At 39.8% G+C, this 19,344-nt stretch overlaps 1 protein-coding gene across 1 annotated transcript in view; it reads left to right on the top strand.

Moving 5' to 3' along the window:
• Nucleotides 1-3,853, top strand: part of LOC149161113 (bifunctional monothiol glutaredoxin-S16, chloroplastic-like) — a 55,747-nt gene extending 51,894 nt beyond the window's left edge. Inside the window, exon 2 of the mRNA XM_089436884.1 lies at nucleotides 3,159-3,853. Coding sequence (XP_089293010.1) covers nucleotides 3,159-3,662 — 504 coding nt within the window. The 3' untranslated portion in view covers nucleotides 3,663-3,853. The remainder of the gene's footprint in view (nucleotides 1-3,158) is intronic.
• The last annotated feature ends 15,491 nt before the right edge of the window (nucleotides 3,854-19,344 follow it).

Below are 19,344 nucleotides of genomic sequence, written 5' to 3'. Positions count from 1 at the left end.
ATTGATGGAGCAGATCGGACGGCGGTGGAGGATTTCGGAAGGCTCTTTTTGGCGGAACTTTACGCCCCGAAAAGTCAGAAATGATGACGTCAGGCGAGAGCCACGCGTCAACAGGAGGCTTTATCGGGCTCGTTCATACGGAAACCGCTCGTTGGTCGACGGCGGTCCGATAAACTGGTGGTTTTTGTTAAGCGGTTTAGTGCTGCCGCTGATGTCCACGTCAGCTTTTTTTCAATGTAATGCTCCATCGTCTTCTTGTTTTTGCTTTTGGGTGGTGGTGTCTAGTTCTACAGAGTCCTGGGCTCTCGTTTTTATCTATGTAAACAAACAGTCAAGAGCTGATGGCCGGAATTTTTCTGACAGAGGGCTGGCTTTAGCCCCCTCAGAGGTTACAACCTCTTTGTAAATATTTTCCTCTTTTCTTTTTACATAATAGAATAGTCTTTACTCAGAAAAAAAAAAAAATCTAGCTGTCATAGGTATATTTCTGCATGTTTGAACAGCATGTTTACCTCCATCCATTTATAATTTCCAGTCCTCTTAGAAAAGTAAGACTCCATATGCCCAATTGGTTTATCAACACTAGTCTCTCACCTCCAACCACCCTAACGATAAACCTAATAAACCATTTAATTTTCTGGTTTAAGGCAACTCTTCATTAATCCTAAGGCTTCATCTCATAAGCCTTAGTAATCATAATCCTAGGGACACCCCTTTGTGCTAGAGGAGGGCTAAATTTAAGTGAGAAGCTGTGCTATTGTTGTGATAGCGATAGCCCTCTTAGTTATGTTAGGGTTGCACTTGTGCTTTGAGGCTTTATCACTTAGGTCATTGTTGATAACATTGTCAATTTTCTGGTGATGTGCCGAAAGATAATAATTTTTTCAGCTTGAAAAAACCACAACTTTTTCATGAAACAAAACATTGCAATGTTTGTGAAAAAATTGTAATTATTTGGCAAAAAATCTTGCCACTGCCAAAAGAGTTGTTGAGCTGGCAGAACCTGTGAGGCTTTAAGCGATTGTGGATATATATATATATATAATTTGTGTTTCTTGGCTGTTGGAGAAGGAAGGAGGGGGGCTTACGGTCATCATCACTCATTGTGGAGATAGCTTATATGTTGGGGTTTTCATGTCTCAATGACTTGGTGTATGTCCATTACAATCTCCGACTATGGATGAAGAAAATGGAGAGAACACCAGATGTGGATGCTATTTCCTTAGACAATATTGATGTATTGTCTAAGTGGAGGGTGGAGTCTAAGACGCCTGTCATGGAGGAGTCAATTGCTTGGTTAGAGGAGGAACAACAACAGGAGGAGCAAGAGGAGGATGAGCAGGGGGAGAAGGAGGGTGTGCTAGCATCAGCACCAACTTCTACACAGATTGATGAACATAGTTCTACACCCGTCAGTCATCATCAGACATTTGGTGTAGGGCCAGGGCCTTCTATTGTTAGGGGCAGGCCTGGCAAACACCCCATGACCTTTTCCCGTAAAAGGGGGAGAGAGCATTGATATCAGATAGCTAGCTGCTAGTTTTTTTTTTTTTGTCATTGTACATCTACCTCATGATGGTGAGATACATTTATATACATGATGTCCTTTTGTATTGGTTCTCCACTTTTGAGTCCTTGATTGGACAGCTATCAGGGTTTCGGATTCAGCATCTACTTTGATGTATCATTATTATTTGGAATCCACTACATCATGTATATCAATGATTTCTCCAAATTTATGTGCCAATGTGTTTCTCTGATGTTGTTGTTGTTTTATATGTTTAAAATTTTGAGAAAACTGAATATATTTTTTATTATTTAATGTTTGCCACAGTTTGTTGATTTTTTCGTTGATGTTTCCGAGAAGACATTTTCTGGGTCCTCATTGAGTTTTTGCCCATACGAATGTTATGAACACTATTCATTCTCCTTCTAATAACAATAAAGACACCAACATGTCCAGCTGCATGGCAGTAGAATAGATAAACTAAAATAAAACAACTAGGTGTCTACCAGCTTGCAGGTAAGGGACATGCCTGTCCTAATAAACCCAAATAAGGTGAGGTTATCAGATGCCTATCTTGTAACTATTAATTATTCTTATTTGTACAGCCTCTGCTGTTTGCTTGACATGCTTACTCGCATTTCCCAGGTTAGGTGCTCTTCTTATGTGATGTTTTAGAGAAAGAACAAGGAAGAGCTGGCATCCCAAGAGCGAGGAGAATGGGTGTTTGGTAGTGAATATACTGTCAGAGCATGTTCTGACTCCCTTCAGAGTCCAAAGTGTTTTTCTTGAAAAGCTTCCATCTGTTTTGATTGTCTATGCCCTTCACGATAAAATTGGAGAGATACAAATCACAGTGCTTCCAGAGCAGGTGCTAGCTGTTCCCTATCTATATGTGGTAGGGTATCTGAGATTTCTTGTGAGGTCAAAGTATTCTCATATTTATTTATATTTTTGCAGGCTACAATCGTGGAGGTTTTATCTGTGTTATTTTCAGTTATAGAAGTTTAGAGCGTAACCTTTGCCAATTACTTTGAGCCTTAGCATAATGGATTTGGGAAGCCAAAAAGTTGATTTTATCTTCCAATATTGAAAATAAAGAGAATTTGACCGTGTGACCATGATCTTCACCTCTACTATTTTTTTTTTTTCGTCAGCTGATGGTTTTTCAACTCATTGGAAAGTGATTGCTTTATACGGAATGCTTTATGCCCACTTGCACTTTAGGGAATTGTATCCCATTGGAGGAAGTGGGGCCTTAATCAGCTGGGGGGATTGTCTTCCTTTTGTCAATTTTCTTCATTCAACTAATCCAATGTCTCTTTTGAAATTTTTTTCTTGTAAAATGGGTTCTATAAGAAACCAGAGAGTCAGTTTTTATAAGTTATATTTAGTTGGTTCTCTGAATGGGATGTTTTTGTGATGTTAATTGTTTGTTACTCAACTATTTTTTAATTTGTTCAGTAAGGTTACTGTAAGGAGCTGATGAGATTCCTGTGAACCAGTAGAACCCAGAATGTCAGTCCTCAGAAGTTCGAAGTTCTGATTGATCTGGTTCAAGGGGGTTGACAAATGGAGAGTTTTCAGTGACGGACTATTTGTAAACCAAATTGGAGCATATTCAGCTACTTATTATATGCCTGTCACTTTGCAGATTGCTGTTTTTGATATTCCTCGTTACCGTGCATTGATTGATCCATGGAAGTTTTGGATGGACGAGCACATAGAGGCTGCAGGTAAGGTTCCCCCGGGAAATGAATCTTGGAACATCACATGGATGGAGAAGGAGAGGCCAGTTAAGGATGATCTTCGGTTAAAACCTGATCGTTACATGCCATTCAGCTTACCTGTGGAACAATTGGTAGACAAATTGTTAAATGAAAATGAGGTGTTAGTTTTCATTAAAGGTTCAAGAACAGATCCAAAATGCCCACAATCTTATAGAGTATTGAAAATATTGTATGAGCAAATGGTGGATTATGAAACAATTGATGTGTTTGATGAAGTGTACAATCGTGGTGTGAGAAAGGCTTTAAAGGCATATAGTGATTGGCCTACTTTCCCACAGGTCTTTTTACGTGGAAAGTTCATTGGGGGTGCTGATGAGTTAGATAAGATGGCAGATAAAGGGGAGTTATATGAACTCTTTAAGAAGTAGAAAACATCGTTGCTTTCTGTTGTAATAGAGAGAGAGAACAGGGATGCAAATGGGTGGAGGGGTATTTGAATGGCTAACATCATTCTATACCTCAGAAGCTTATATATCATGTCATTTAATGACCAATTATCATCTTGGGAGCAAGAGCAGAATTCCTAAGTTAAATACATCTTGTTCTAAATGAATCCGTATAGCACCTTAATCAAATCTGCGAGCTTCAGAAAAAGAGTATGATTGTCTATCCTGATTTTTTTATTTTTATTTTGATTGTCTCAGAACTGTGTGCTAGCTTTTTGTAACAAACTCTTGCCCTATTTGTCACATGTTTGTAACAATTACTCTTTTTTGCTGACGTAAATTAGGATTTATTAATTACTGTTGAATGCTGAAATTCATGCTCAACATTGTTTGATCCTTTTCTTGGTTTTGAAACTTGAAATGGTAAAGATGTCAATGATCAGAATTTTGAAAATTGGAGAAAGAGAGTAATTAACACAAAATTGATTTGGAGGCAATGATCAATAAAGTTATTTGAAATATTGGTTACATATTACTAATGGACGTCAGTGGTTGTCATCAACAAACTATTGCAAAATTAGTGGGGCTAACGTTTTAAAGTGAAATGATCATGGGTGTAAATCTGACTTCCTGTTTTCCAAAAAAATCCAGTGATTTACCACCTCTCCAGTTTTCTCATGCCCATATATTGACTTCCTTTGAGGGGAGAATTCATATGATTGTGAATAAAAGCTGAACTTGATTGATTCTGCAATGTTAACCTGACCCCAGAAAATTGTAAAATCTGAGAATCTTAAAATATCTGGTACAATTTAACATGAAAATTGAATCGTATTTTTTGTAAAGAAGTTGAATCCCTACCTATTGGGGTACAGGATCATATGTTAGCATTTCTGGCCTTTTTCGAGAAGAAATTTCCTTGTAGTACTGTAATCCTCTTGTTAGATTGATGCAACTCTCTGTTCCATGAAGTGCATATGATGCATTTCTCAATTTTTTTGTTTTTTGTTTTTACATATTGGTTTTGATTCAGTCTATTGGTGTTTAAAGGAGCTTTATGACCACCTTCTCTATTATTTGATTGGATTTTAATTTTACAACAGGAGCAGAACCGACAATCAAGTGAGCTTCAAAGAAATTTGCTCACTGAACTATTTTACTTAACCCCAATTTTATCTTGTAGAACATGAATGATAATGTGATATGGGCTATAAGATAAATAGGTATAGTATGATCCATCCTCGATATGGATTCATATATAGAGGTTTTGTGTCACATTTAATCTATCTGTTGAGGATATCTTAATGGTTTGGGTAGTTGTTGACTTGGCTATATGATGAAGTCAGAGAGACATCTTGAAACCATTAAGCTTTCAATAAGGTAGAGTTTGTTAGAAACACACTAAAGCTATCATATAACTTTGTTGGCATTTTGCACTGCGATATCCATCTTTTTTTGTTCTTTTCATGGTAGTATATCCTAGAGAAAACATCCCACTTCCCCTCATTCTGAGGATGGTACCTATGCTAGAGAAAACATCCTGGATACTTCCCCTCATTCCGAGGATGGTACCTATCCTAGAGAAAACCTTCTGGACACTTCCCTTCATTCCGAGGATGGTACCTAGGGTAAATCCTAGATTCTTGTGGCATAAGGCCAGAACAACAACTCATGAATAGACATACACATTTAGCTTATTAACAATCATCTTACCAAGAACAAACATTTCATAAAATGGGATTTGAACTCGTGTGGGGAGGATAATAACTTTTCCTCTCTAGCTACACACACTTTTTCTCCATGAGAAATGTCATTATATTCCATTCGAGGTATAGACATGTTTCGATCCTTGAAGGACTGCTCACATTCAACAAGAAGGCTCAAAGCCATTGTATCAAAGTTCATCATGTCACTTGCGGGGATTGAACCTGGGCGGGGAGAATAACAATCATTCCTCTCAACCACCCGAGATAAAACCAATTGACAAGTTGTTCATCATATTCTGTATTTCTATGTATTATTTATCATAGTTGAATTGGCATCTGCTGATATCTTTCGGAGTAATTATTTAGTTCTTGTTGCATTATCATTTTACTGTACTGTGAAGTTGTACATCATATTCTGTATTTCTATGTATTATTTATCATTGTTGAATTGGAATTTACTGATCTTCTTTCGGAGTTATTGTCCAGTTGCTGCGTGCAATTGCCCTTTGTTTTCTTTGCTATTATTAGAATGGTTGCTTGGTATTGCTGATTGAATTTTTATTATTTAAGATTATTTGATGGTTTCTCTATAAGGTTAAGCAGTTCTCTTCAGCTGTTCAGTCTATACCTATTTTTCTCTGAACTAAATAATTAGGGAAGATCTTAAGTTTCCGAGCCTATGTCGAGCACCTCCCTTTAATTTATTTTCACAACCCTACTCTTTTTTAGCCATCTGAAAGCTTTTAACCATTAGCTTTGTATTTGCAGATACTGGATGAAACCAGATTCCATTTTCAGATATCAGAAAGAGAAAGGTCTTGCTGTGGTTAAAATAAAAAGTCTATTTTCATGGTCTATATCTCTACTTGAGGGGTGTAATCAATATTTTTCAAGTCTTTTTGTGGACAACCTAGTTTTAATCTTTTTATTTTTTAATCATGTCCATTAGACTTTAGTGGGATTTCAGAAGAGTTGGTTCTGAAAGGTCAGCCTTACCAAGTTGGTTGTAGTCACCGAGAGGTCAAACCTTTTGAGGTAGGTCTAAAACCTCCTTATTTTCTGAAGGTTAAGAATATCTGGAAAGCTTCCAAGGTTGGTTGGATCAGAAGTTCTGTCGGGATGGAAAGCCTTCTGGAAAAATCTGAAAAACAAGTGGATAAGGAGAAAAACAAGATGCAAAATCAACCAAGTAAAGAACATGGTTTTGACTTACCAGAAAATGAAAGTGATGAACATTCTTCTCTTGATGGTTCTTTAAACTTTTACGCATGAAGAGTTAGAACTTGAAGAATAACCTTCAACTGATGAAGGGCATAGGATGCCTAAATGAGCTACTCAACTTTTTAAGGATGTAAGGCTCAATAAACAAAACAAAATAGGTACAAGAAGTTCAACGAGGGTAGAAGAAGATTTTGCCTTAGTAACAAATGATTTTACTGAGCCCTCAACTTTCAATGAGACAATAAAACATGAAGAATAGCAAAAAGCAACGATTGATGGCTATAAGTTAGTGATGGAAAATGATACTTGGAAATTTTGTTGATTGGCCTCAAAATGTCGAGCCTATTAAATGCAAATGATTTTACAAAATCAAGTACAAGCTAGAGAATGATTGAGAAATATAAAGCAAGACTTGTAGCCAAGGGTTTTGCATAGCCAGCGGGGGTTGACTATGAAGAAAATTTTGCACCTATAGCAAACTGGAATAAAATTAGGATGATAATTTATTTGTCAGCTCAAAAATTATAGAAATTACATTAGATGGATGTTAAAAGTTTCTTCCTTAATTGATATTTGCAGGAAGAAGTCTATATGACTCAACTTCTTGGTTTTGAGCTCGAAGGATGGGAACATAAATTTTGCAAACCAGTCAAAGCATTATCTCAGTTTAGACAAGCTCCCAGAGCTTGGTATGATAAGATGGGTGATTACATTCACAAAGTTGGTTTTTAGAGAAGTGAATTTAATGATACCTTGTATGTGCATCTACAGGGTAAAAATATGGTGATATTAATAATATATGCCGTGACTTGATCATCACTAGGAACAATGATGATCATATTTCAAAGATGAAGTAGGAATTGCAAGTTGTATCAAGATGACAGATCTAGGATTGCTTTACTACTATCTCAAAGTTGAAGTATACCAACATTCAAACAACATTTTCTTTAGTCAATGCAAGAATGCATTCAATTGAATTTTTTTGGCAAGATAGATTGCAAGTTTGTTCTCAGCACTGTTACCCACCATTTTGTGGGTAATATCCCTAGGAGAATATTTTCTCCAAGATGGTCCTCAGTCGACAACCAGGAGCCCCTTGTGGCCACCAACTAGCTCATTGTGCCATTTTCTCTGCCACCTGAGCCAATCCTGTGGTCCCTCGCCCATCTGCCATGATCGTATGTTTGAAGGTGGGCTTCCCGAATCTAAAGGTATGCCTTTTCGTTTGGAAATTGAGTATTGTAATTTGCTTATTGTTAGCCTCCTGCTACAGCAGGTGATGAGCCCCAAATTTGGTAACATTTTGGGCTCATTTGGCCTACTTACCCTTGCTCAACCCTTCATTTTTCATCACTTATGCATCATTTTTTAGTATATTCATGTTATTTGTAGGAAGGAGGGCAGTCACTATTCCTAGGTGGCTAATACATGTTTATTTCAGGTTTTTTGACATTAAATGGAGCAAAACCACGCAGATGAAGGCAAGGAGACAGCCAAGGTGGCATTGAGGTTTTGTAGGAAGGTTGTCCACAGCCTTGAATGGCCTTCCTCGTGATCTCCACCCACAACTCCGAGCTCCAACAGCTATCACCACCGAGCTAGAAGGCAGCCAACGGATTCTAAGGGAACAACAATTTACTTTTAGTTGGTCAGCCAAGCCCCACTAATTTAGGAGGCCAGCTTGGCCCTCATAATGTATAAATATTGAGGCTGTAGCCTTCGATGGGGACTTTTGAAACTTTGTTGTTTATTCTAGACTACGAGCTGATAGCTCTGTTTTGCTCTTTGTAAGCCATTTTTGGCATGTTATCAGACTTTTGACTATTATCTTTTAATGAATAAGCAGGCAGATTTGAGGCAGCTCTGAGTTCTTAAAGGAGCTTAAGCTCTCAGGGTTGGGCCCAACCTGAGAGCCTAAGGCTTCCTTCCTTTGTATTGTTACTTGTCTTTCTTTCAACATTATATTTCTTTTCCTTTACATGCACTTGGAAACACAGTTTGCTGAGTTGACTATTTTGATGTGATTACGTAAGTTAGTTTTATGAACACAATTGCTTCGGTAGTTTAGATTAGAGTAAGAGGATTGGAGTTAATTAGAGTTCCAAAAAAGGTTGAATGCACACTCACTTTCACCTCTGTTTGGGGACCGGAAGTGCAGACCGTGCCAACTACCAAAAACACTGTTTTACATATTCATGCAAGTCTTGAGGTAATGTTTTCGGTTGTAGAAGTGTCCATGCATTTAGATCTTGTGGAATAACTCTTTGTTTCAGCACCATGCATGATTTCCCTTTAAACTACATTGCTGTTCTTTGGTTTCTAATAAAACAGTTAGAGTAGGTTGATGACATTTCGGTTATACGCAAGACAGGGGTGATTTGTTTCATTTACACTGCGTAGCACCACTCTATCATTTCCTTATCCTTCTAAGCCGTGCCTAAGCCATCTACTTATCTCCCAGCTAGATCATTTGCCTCCCAACTCTTCTATTATCCACGTTGTTTTATCTTTTCGGCCTTCCATTGCCTCTACCCTCCTCTAGACCAACCAGCTTTACACACCCCCTCTCCATCTCATCTCTCTGTCCATAAGCCATCACAAGCTCCCCTCCTACCTCCTTGACCATCCATATAGCCTCTCCCACTCATCCATCACCCAAAAATCCTATTGCAGAACATCCTGTAGAAATTACGGGACTTCCTGTAGAAATCCTGAACTTCCTGTAGAATCCCCTGCAGACATCCTGTAGAAGCTTGCAAACACGGTTGCCAGGCATCTGAACTTTGTGAACTCCTGTGGAATGATGTTAGGGATCCCTTAGACCCTCTCAGAGTCCTCCTGACCTTTTCCAAGCCTTCCTCCCCTTGATCTACCCCTGCACAGTCAAGACCCAGTAAGAAGCACAGTCATAATAACTCCAACAACTTGAGCAAAAATACAAAAACATGTTCTCTTCAGATGAAAGTAGTTTAGACACATGCATCTCATCTCAATAGAAGTAATGGCATCACTTTTAGAAGTTGCATTCCCATCATTGCATCATAAGGATTAAGCTGGTAGAATTAGGGTTTACTAGGGTTTCCATGTTTTGTTGGCTTTCAGTTCATTCTTGCAAAGTAGGTTGATTCCCTTTGAGATAGCTTTCGTTCATCACTTAAAAAGCTTCTTCTGAGAACATATAGAAGTTGGCTTGAGCCCTAGCAGACTTGTGCCAGCTGACCAAGTGACAGCTGCGACAAGAGCTAGTACTTGTGCATACAGCACCGTCGCTTCCAAGTTTTTTACGAACTACCGGGTTGATAAAACTAGAGAAGGAAGCTCCAGGAGTTGTAGCGTTATTGCTACAATACTGGAGCCCACCAGCAGGTTAATCATCTTTCATGATCGACATTTTTACATGCCAAATATGTCGTACTTTGCTTGCTGCAATGCTCCATATTTGCTACAGATGGCCAGAGAAGTATCCATGAGAGTGTGCTAGTCTAAATGCCACTGCTGTGTATCATTTTTGATGAGTTGATCCATTTTGATGAGTTTTCAGCTAAGGGAGGTCCAAACAGCTTAATCTTGGTCTCCCTAGGTTTTAATTTCCTGTTGTAGAATATAGAGAATGAACATCTGTCCAAACAGCTTAATCTTGGCAGATTTGTAGATAGGTAGAGAAACAAGGGTGCTCAACAGCTTAATCTGAGCCCCTGGATGCAATAAGTGTAGAAGTAGATAGGAGAACAACAAGAAGAAAGAGTGAAAAGCTAGGTATGCTAGTTCAAGTGCACCCAAACCAAAAAAGAAGAGAAAATGCTAGGTGAGTAGGTCGGGTAGGTAGCTTTGTGGTTGCAGAATCATGGCTTGTGATCCATTTCATATTGTCAAGTGTTATATCTATCATATCACAAGTTGAAGGCAGTTGTTCAATCGGAGGACTTCAAGCGAGGCATGTCTAACTTCCCCTTCTTCCTCTTTCCCCAAATCACTCATTAATTTCCCCTAAAAGAGGTCAAGATCTGCTTGATACCTCTTAATTTCATCATTCTCCATATCATTTGCCTTGGTGAAGATCTGCTTCACTCAAGGAATGTTCACACTTCTTCTATCAGTCATTTTCCCCCATTGATAGCGTAAGACATCATTCTTAGCGCTCTTTCTCATCATTATCATATTAACTACTAACTTTATTATGTAACTCTCTATCTCTGTACCCTTTCCCTACTAAAACTATCTATATAACTCCCCTATATACTTATCCCTTCCCCCGGTTGAAAAATAACCATATATATCCTCGGGAATTGCTAAGTTTATCTGAAACTCAGCAAGAACCCTCATTGACCCCTCTAACCATCTTCCAAATGCAAAAGGACTCATTCCTTTGCATAGTTTACCTTCATATGTATAAAAATCATCCCTTTGGCCTTGGTTTGCCTTTATAAGGCAGGAAACCCTCTTTGGCCACTAAACCCCTCTCAAAACCACATCACTTTCCTCCTAAGTGCCTTTGGACTCCTTCCAAAGCATAAGAATACCAAAACCATGCAAAAATCATTAAAAACCTTCTACAAATGAAAAAAATCCTCCCTTTCTTTGGCCATCGGACCCCTTCCGATGCCTTAGAATCCATCCAAAACACCAAAGGCTACCCCTCCGAATTCATTTTTCCTTTGCATTTTAATAAAATGCGTGCTCCGATGAGAAAGAGGTCTTTTTGGTCCCCCTCCGATGCGATATCGCTATCGGGAGGGGGCAGTGGCATGTTACAAGCCATATGTGCAGCTTTCCGAAGGCAGGTGCCCTCCCTCCGACGCGATATCACTGTCGGAGGTCGGGCGATTTTATGTGTTAGCATTATTTTGTATTGCCGACGAGCCGGAGCCGAAATGGTATGTAAATGCAGTGTTAAGGGTTTCGGGTCCGCGGACCCGTTTCAATTGAAAATCCGCCGATATGCGGGTCCCGATGGGTCGGACCCAAAAAGAGATAAAGTGGGCCTCAATGCATTTTCGGGTCCGCTTGGTTCATCGCTTGTCGGAGATGTTATGTGTTGGGACCAATGGTCCGCCCCGATGCGATTTAGCGCCAGCCGTTGGATGGGCCCGCGCCGGATCCAACGGCCAGCATTTAATGTTATAAACAGTGATTCGCTAAGCGCCATTTTTCATCAAAATTTGCAGTTTTAAAGGTATTTTGCCTGTTTCAAAGGGAGGGTTGGTTTATGCAGGTTTCTATGCGGTGCCTTCGCCCGCTCAAATCTAAGGCAAGCACGGATTTGCTCGGCCCATTGTACATTGCTTGTGGCTCTATTTGTGCCAAAATTCATGATTTTGCCTCGACAAATCTGTGGGCGATCCGTTTTTCATCATGTTGCAGCATTTAAACGGTATTCTTGGATCGACAAGGGCCGACAAGCTCCCAAAAGCGGCGGAAGGCCGAGCAGCGGCCATAAATGGGTGATTGGACAGTTCAAAGGCATTTGGAGGTCAAGAAGGGACCAGGTGCATAACAAAGAGTATCAGGAAAGCGGCAGAGAGTATCACTATTGCGGCTCAAAGCAGATGAATTCAAAATGGCCCCAGTAGTTATAGCAAAGCGTCATTGAGCTGTGATGGCTCACCAACTCACATATTTTGGCCATTTAAGGCAATAGGACCACTTGAAGGCAGATTAAAGGATTTTCAATGCAGATTTATGACAAGTGCAATGGTCCCAGTCACATTTTGGAGCAGCGCTGCTTCCTTAATTGTGCAGTTATCACACAGAGGACAGCGTGTGGCTCAAGGCACTCTTTCAGTCCATTTTTGAAGCTGCAGGACCCTGTGCAACCCTAAAGGGCCATTTTGATGAGGCTGCTCCCTCATGCGCAGCTATTTGAAATTATTTTATGCATTCATTTCCAGCAGAACTTAGCATTAGAAGCAGTTATTGCACAGATCTTTTTTGATCTATTTTGCTAGATATTTTGTAGACATTTCCTCTATATATACCACCCTCTACACTGTTTTAAGGGTCGGTTGGTTGTATGACTCCTCTAGAGACTCGCTCTGTATCTGATATGATTTCTTTAATCAAAGACTGCTTAAAGCTTGGAGGATGGACTGTTTGAAGTGTTTTTAATGGTTGAAGAGTGAATGATGGAATTCATGTGCTGCTATATGGAACAATAAGTGTTTCTCACCTCTGTTATTTCAATTTCATACATGCTCAAGTCACAGAACAAAAGATTGGTCTAGAATTTGCTTAGCTGCACTCTATGCTCAGTTTCTGTGGCTGCTTAATGTTTTCCTCTTGATTTAGGCATAAATATGAATTCCTTTATGGCTCATGTTTGATCTATTTCACATATGAATGACTGTTGTTTAGGAATTCTTAGCTGCTCCTAGATAGAGCTCATTCATCTTCCCTCTGTTAGACTGAGTGAGAGATTCTTTGTTGCCTCTCATTCCTTAGCCCTCATTCTATCCTTTAAAACTTAAGTGTTGTTTCATGAGCAGCTGCCTTGCTCCTCATTCCTCTTGTGACCAAGAAAACGCACCAGCAGTCCTACTCCATGACTCCATGCCCAATGGTTTGAAACTTACCACACTATGCATTGCCTCTCTACTTGAAAACATCCTCCTTCCCACCAAACATAAACAAAACCCCTTGAACTCAATAACTAGCCTAATATCATCTTCAACAAAGCTAAATCATAAAGAGAGAGCCCTCTCTGACTGCAGGTAGGCTAGGACCTGCAGTCCAAAGATTGGTTTGTGGTTACCTCGGCCGTATCCCTTTAAGGAGCTTTAGGGACAACCTGAGTGATAACATAATGGCGACTCCACTGGGGAACATCCTCAGATAATTTCACAAATCAAGTTGGAAAGCTCCACTGGGAAAGAACCAAACCTTCCAAAGTTTCTTTCTAACCCATATATTCTTAGAAAATCCCCGAAAAAACAAGCCAGAAGCTGGCTCCCAGGAAGAATTCACATTATACAAGGTCAAATCCAAACCCAAATCCTACAACAGCCTTTGAAAATCCGAATTTGATCCGAAGAAACCTCAGGAAATTAGAGCTAAAAGAGGATTTTGCTGATTCTACTCCTGTAATAGTTCAGCCAAGCTGTGTCTCAACCCCTGCCAAAGTTTTATTTCGTTCAACCCCTATTTCCCCTTGTTCTTCATCCACTCCTTCCACACCTCCATTCACTGCACATACTACCACTACTACTCCTATTATCCTAGTTGTTCCTATTGTCCCTCTTATCCCTGTGAATATGGCTAACAGATATGCACCTTTGCAATTACCTGCTAATCCTGGAGCTATGCCTCAGGATTACCAAACTAAAATCACATATTTTGATGGCACAAGTGCCTGCACAACCCTTCAACATACAAAGAAAATGCAGGATTACTTTGAAAGCTATGAGATTGACGATGATAGTGTGAGAATGAAGATTTTTGTCCAAAGTTTGACAGGCGATGTCAGGACTTGGTTTAGAGCACTCCCAGCTAATTCCATAGCAGACCCAGAAGCCTTATACCAGTCATTTATCAACAGATGGGAGAAAAAGAAAGACCCCTTGCACATACTAGCTGAATATGATACAATCAAAAGAGGTCCACAAGAAACAGTCTTGGACTATTGTGCAAGGTTCAATAGCGTTTATAATGCTATCCCACAAAACTTAAGGCCCCCACCTGACCTTGCCTTATATAAATTCCCTGATGGATTCGACCCAGATATGGCCTACCAGTTAAAAGAAAGAGCCCCTAACAGCCTTGCAGACATGCAAAACGTGGCTGTCACTGTGGAGGCAAATTTAATTGCCAAAAGAAACAGAGCTAGAACTGAGAGAAGAACCACCTTCAAGGAAGAGCCCTCAGCCTTAGATCAAAAGCTAGATGCTATTATCAATGGCATGCACAGGCTGGGAGACAGAGTGGAGAGTGTTGAGAGGAAATCATCATGGGACGGGAAGCAAGCTAACACTGTCAGGAACCCGAATTTCAGGAAAAACCAAAATCCAAACGCTGGTAGGTCTAGCCCAGGCCATGATATAAGACCTCCTTTTCAAGAAAACTACGCAGAGGCATCCACTTCTAATGAACCCATGGAAGACACTCACATGAACTTAATGGATTTGAAGGGTGAGCAACAAATTACTCTAACCCAAGAAGACCAAGATGACCATGAGATAAATCAATTTCAGACTAACTCTGGTGAGTCTTTTGACTTTAAACAAGGTTATGATTCAGCTATTTATGAAGTCTACAAACAGTATAAGCTGAGGACAAGAACCATAGATGTGCCCGAAAAAGTTAAACCAAAGGAGGGCAAACATCCCAACCAGATTAGAGGCAAGGCTATTATAACAGAAACAACTGATATAACTGTCCCAAACCCGCACCAAGTGACTGTAGAGGACATAACAGACATACAGCCTTCTGTTGATCAGCCTCTGCCACCTTCTTCCTCGAAAGAGAACTTGAACAGCGTTCCAAAAATCCCTCTTAAAACTGAAAAACCGCAAGCAATCAATTCCCATAACGTTGATATACAAGAGCAAATCGCTGATAATTCAAATGAAAAAGAAAAAACTGCCGTCATCAACACCAAGACTCCATTGGAAAAGCCATTTAATTTAGAGGCAGAGATTGGAAAACTTAAGATTTCCATCCCCTTATATGAACTTGCAAAGCATGATGTGTATAGGCAACAAATCCAAAGATCACTGCAAATGCCAGAGAAAAGGGATGATGTGAATGTTTTAGATGATACACCTGAGTTGCTTTTTGGTCCAGAAGTTGATGGCAAATCAGCACATGGAGCTGTTCTACCCTTTTATGTCAGTCTGCACATACATGATAAAGTTTTACATAATGCAATGTTTGACTTAGGTGCCTCACACAACCTTATGCCCAAAGCTGTAATGGAGAAGCTAAACCTTGATGTAACAAGACCCTACAAAGATCTATTTTCCTTTGACTCAAGTCAGGTCAAGTGTTTAGGCTTAATCAAAGACTTATGTGTCTCCTTAGTCCAATTTCCCAACAAGACAATCCTAATGGACGTGGTGGTTTCTGACATTCCACCAAAGTATGGCATGCTCTTGTCAAGATCTTGGGGGGCAAAACTCCAAGGATCTCTCCAATTAGACCTCTCCTATGCCACTATTTCAGTCTTTGGGCAACCAAAGAGACTGTATAGGGAAACACTGATGAAGTATGTGGTAAGTAGTGAGGAAAAGCCCCAGAATTTCCCTATCTATTCAATCCATTCTGATATGGATTCTTTTATTTTGTTTAATGATGAAACAAGTCCTCCAACTAATCAGAGGCCTTCGCCTTTAGAACAAGAAACATGCATCAATCAAGAATCGGTTGCTCATACCCAGGAAACTGTCAAAACAGTCAGCGCAACTAGCATACAAGAAGAACCACATGAAGCACACAACCTAGGTCCGCCCAATCCTAAAATGACTGAAACTCTTAATGTCAACCACAAGCAAGAAATCACATGGTATTTAGAGTTTAATGGTTCTGTTAATAAACTAGGAGCAGGGGCAGGAATATGGATTCACAATACACATAATAGCCATGCAGAGGGTCATGCTTACAGACTGAATTTCAAATGCACCAACAACATGGTTGAGTATGAGGCACTCCTCTTAGGCCTTAAGCTGCTCAAAGCTTTAGGAGCTGCCAAAGTTTCCATTCTAGGTGACTCAGACCTAGTAATCCAACAAATGAAAGGCAACTTCGTTACCAATGATAGAAGGCTAAGAGCTTATAGGACTGCTGCCACTGCAATACTTGATACCTTCACTGAATCCAAGCTTGCCAAGATTTCAAGAAATCATAACATTCATGCTCACAGCCTAGCCACTTTCGCTAGTACATGCAAGCTTCCCTTTGAGCCAAATCACCATTTCACTGCTGAAATAAAACATAGGCCTGCTGTCCCAAATAACATTAAAGACTGGCAAGTGTTCGAGGATGATGCTCAAATAAACAATTTTCTTACCTTACAGCATGAATTTGCAGGCCTAAACATTGATGAGGATACCATGGAGGACCCACAACAACAAGCATTAAACGAAAATCAGCAAGCTATAATAGCTGTAACAGCTAGACAGATCCTAAGCCCAACAGTCTTTGACAATGCAAACATTGAAGAGCTGAAACAAATGCATTTGGAGGAAATACATAAAACAGAGGCCGAGATTATTGATCTAAAAGACAATTTTCTCCCGATTGGGCTCACTCCACTAGAAGACATGTTTGATGCAAATGATGTGCCCAAAAAGCCAAAAATGCAGCCTATAAACACTGCCATAGAAGAATACAACATTGGGACAGCAGAGAAGCCCAAAATGATCAAATTGTCTAAATCTTTGCCTCCTGATAAAAAACCAAAGTATGTGGATTTGTTCAAAGAATTCCAAGATGTCTTTGCTTGGTGTTATGAGGACTTGAAGTCCTATGATACCTCAGTAATCCAACACACCATTCCCTTAAAACCAAATCAAAAGCCTTTCAAACAAAAACTTAGAAGAATCAACCCCGTGCTCCTTCCCTTGGTTGAGAAGGAGGTAAAGAGGATGTATGAGGCAGGAATCATAGCACCAATCAGATTTTCCGAATGGGTGTCAAACTTAGTTCCCACAAGAAAGAAAACAAATGAGATCAGACTTTGTGTAGATCTCAGAAATCTAAATCAAGTCTCCCTAAAGGACCACTATCCTTTGCCCAAAATGGATCACATTCTACAGAGAGTAGTGGGGTCATCACGAATTTCCCTGCTCGATGGCTTTTCAGGTTTCAACCAAATACTTGTTCACCCGGATGACCAAGACAAGACAGCATTCACCACACCGTGGGGAACATTCAAGTATGTTAAAATGCCTTTCGGCCTAAAGAACGCTGGTGCCACCTTTCAAAGGGCAATGGACATTGCATTCGCCAAGGAAATCCATGATTTCCTAGTTGTCTACCTTGATGACTTAACCCCTTTCTCAAAATCTGACAAAGAGCACCTCAAACACCTAAGGCAAATATTCATCACATGTAGGAAATATGGCATTTCCTTGAATCCTAGGAAGTCTCTCTTTTGCCTTGAAGAAGGCAAATTATTTGGACATATCATCTCAAAGGATGGTATTAGAGTTGATCCGGAAAGGATCCAAGCCATATTGCAAATCCCATATCCTAGAAATATAAAAGAATTGCAAGCATTCCTTGGGAAAATCAATTTCCTAAGGAGGTTTATTCCAAACTTGGCTGAGCTAATAAGAATGCTAAACAACATGCTCAAGAAAGACGCCAAGGTAAAGTGGTCTCTAGAGGCCAAGCAAGCATTTGAGGATATTAAATCAGCCTTAACTCAAGCCCCAGTCCTCACAAGTCCAAAATTTGATAGGGACTTTATCATATTTTCATTTGCATCTGATAATACTATAGCTGCTGTCCTTTTGCAAAAGGATGATCAAGGAACTGAAAAGCCAATTGCATTCTTCAACAGAGCCTTAAGAGATGCACCCTTGAAATACCCAATCATGGAGAAGCAAGCCTATGCCCTTGTTAAAGCAATCAAGGAATTCCGAATTTATATTTTATATTCACATGTGATTGCTTATGTGCCAAATGCTATTGTAAAAGACATATTAACCCAAGAGGGGTTAGAAGGCAAAAGAGGCAAGTGGATTGCTAACATTCTTGAGTATGACATAGAGATAAAACCAACCAAGCTGATAAAGGGACAAGGTTTAGCTAAACTGATGTCCGAAACAAACTTTCAAGCCTTAGACATCAACCAACTGGACAATGAACAGGAGCTGGCGACTCCACAGATTAGTGACACCTTTTTGCAATCCCCATGGTATGCTGATATTTGCTTTGTATTGTTAAACCTGTGTGCTCCCCCAGGATTGTCCAGGACCAAGAAGAGATTTTTAAGAATGAAGGCTTTGAAATTTTGTGTCTTAGATGGTGCATTATTTTGGAAAAATCACGAAGGTATATTGCTTAACTGCTTGATTGTGAATGAAACTAACAATGTCATGAAAGAATTCCATGCAACGGACTGTGGAGGACATCTATACTGGAAGTCCACTGCTGATAAAATTCTAAGGGCTGGTTTCTATTGGCCCACTTTGTTTGCAGATGTAAAGAAGTTTGCCACGTCATGCCACAATTGCCAAATCTTTGAGGGCAAGAGAAAGCTGCTCCCTTTGCCTCTTAAACCCATCTCAACCGAGAAGCCTTTTCAACAATGGGGTCTTGACTTCATTGGAGAAATCCATCCCTCTTCCTCAGGCCAGCATAAGTGGATTCTAACTGCCACCGACTATTTCACCAAGTGGATTGAAGCCATCCCATGTAGACAAGCCAATGACACCACCATTATCCAATTCCTTGAGTGCAATATCCTTTCTAGATTTGGCTGCCCTGAGAAGATAATCACTGACAATGCCGCTGCTTTCAAATCCAAAAAGATGATCAATTTTTGCCATAAATTCCATATCACTTTAGGCCATTCCACAGCCTATTACCCTCAAGGTAATGGCTTAACCGAGTCATCTAATAAGAGCTTGATCAGTATCATTAAGAAGACCTTTGAAGAAAGCAAGAAGAACTGGCATAAAAAACTCACCAATGCCATTTGGGCAGACAGGCTTTCAACAAAAAAATCAATTGGGATGAGCCCTTATGAGGTTGTTTACGGTATGGAAGCCAGATTCCCATATTCTTTGGGCATTTCCATT

This window comes from Pinus tabuliformis, chromosome 5_2 (assembly GCF_031772625.1).
Source record: "Pinus tabuliformis cultivar Carrire ecotype Pingquan chromosome 5_2, CPIR1, whole genome shotgun sequence".
Classification (NCBI taxonomy): Eukaryota; Viridiplantae; Streptophyta; class Pinopsida; order Pinales; family Pinaceae; genus Pinus; species Pinus tabuliformis.
This window is presented reverse-complemented; position numbering and strand designations above follow the sequence as displayed.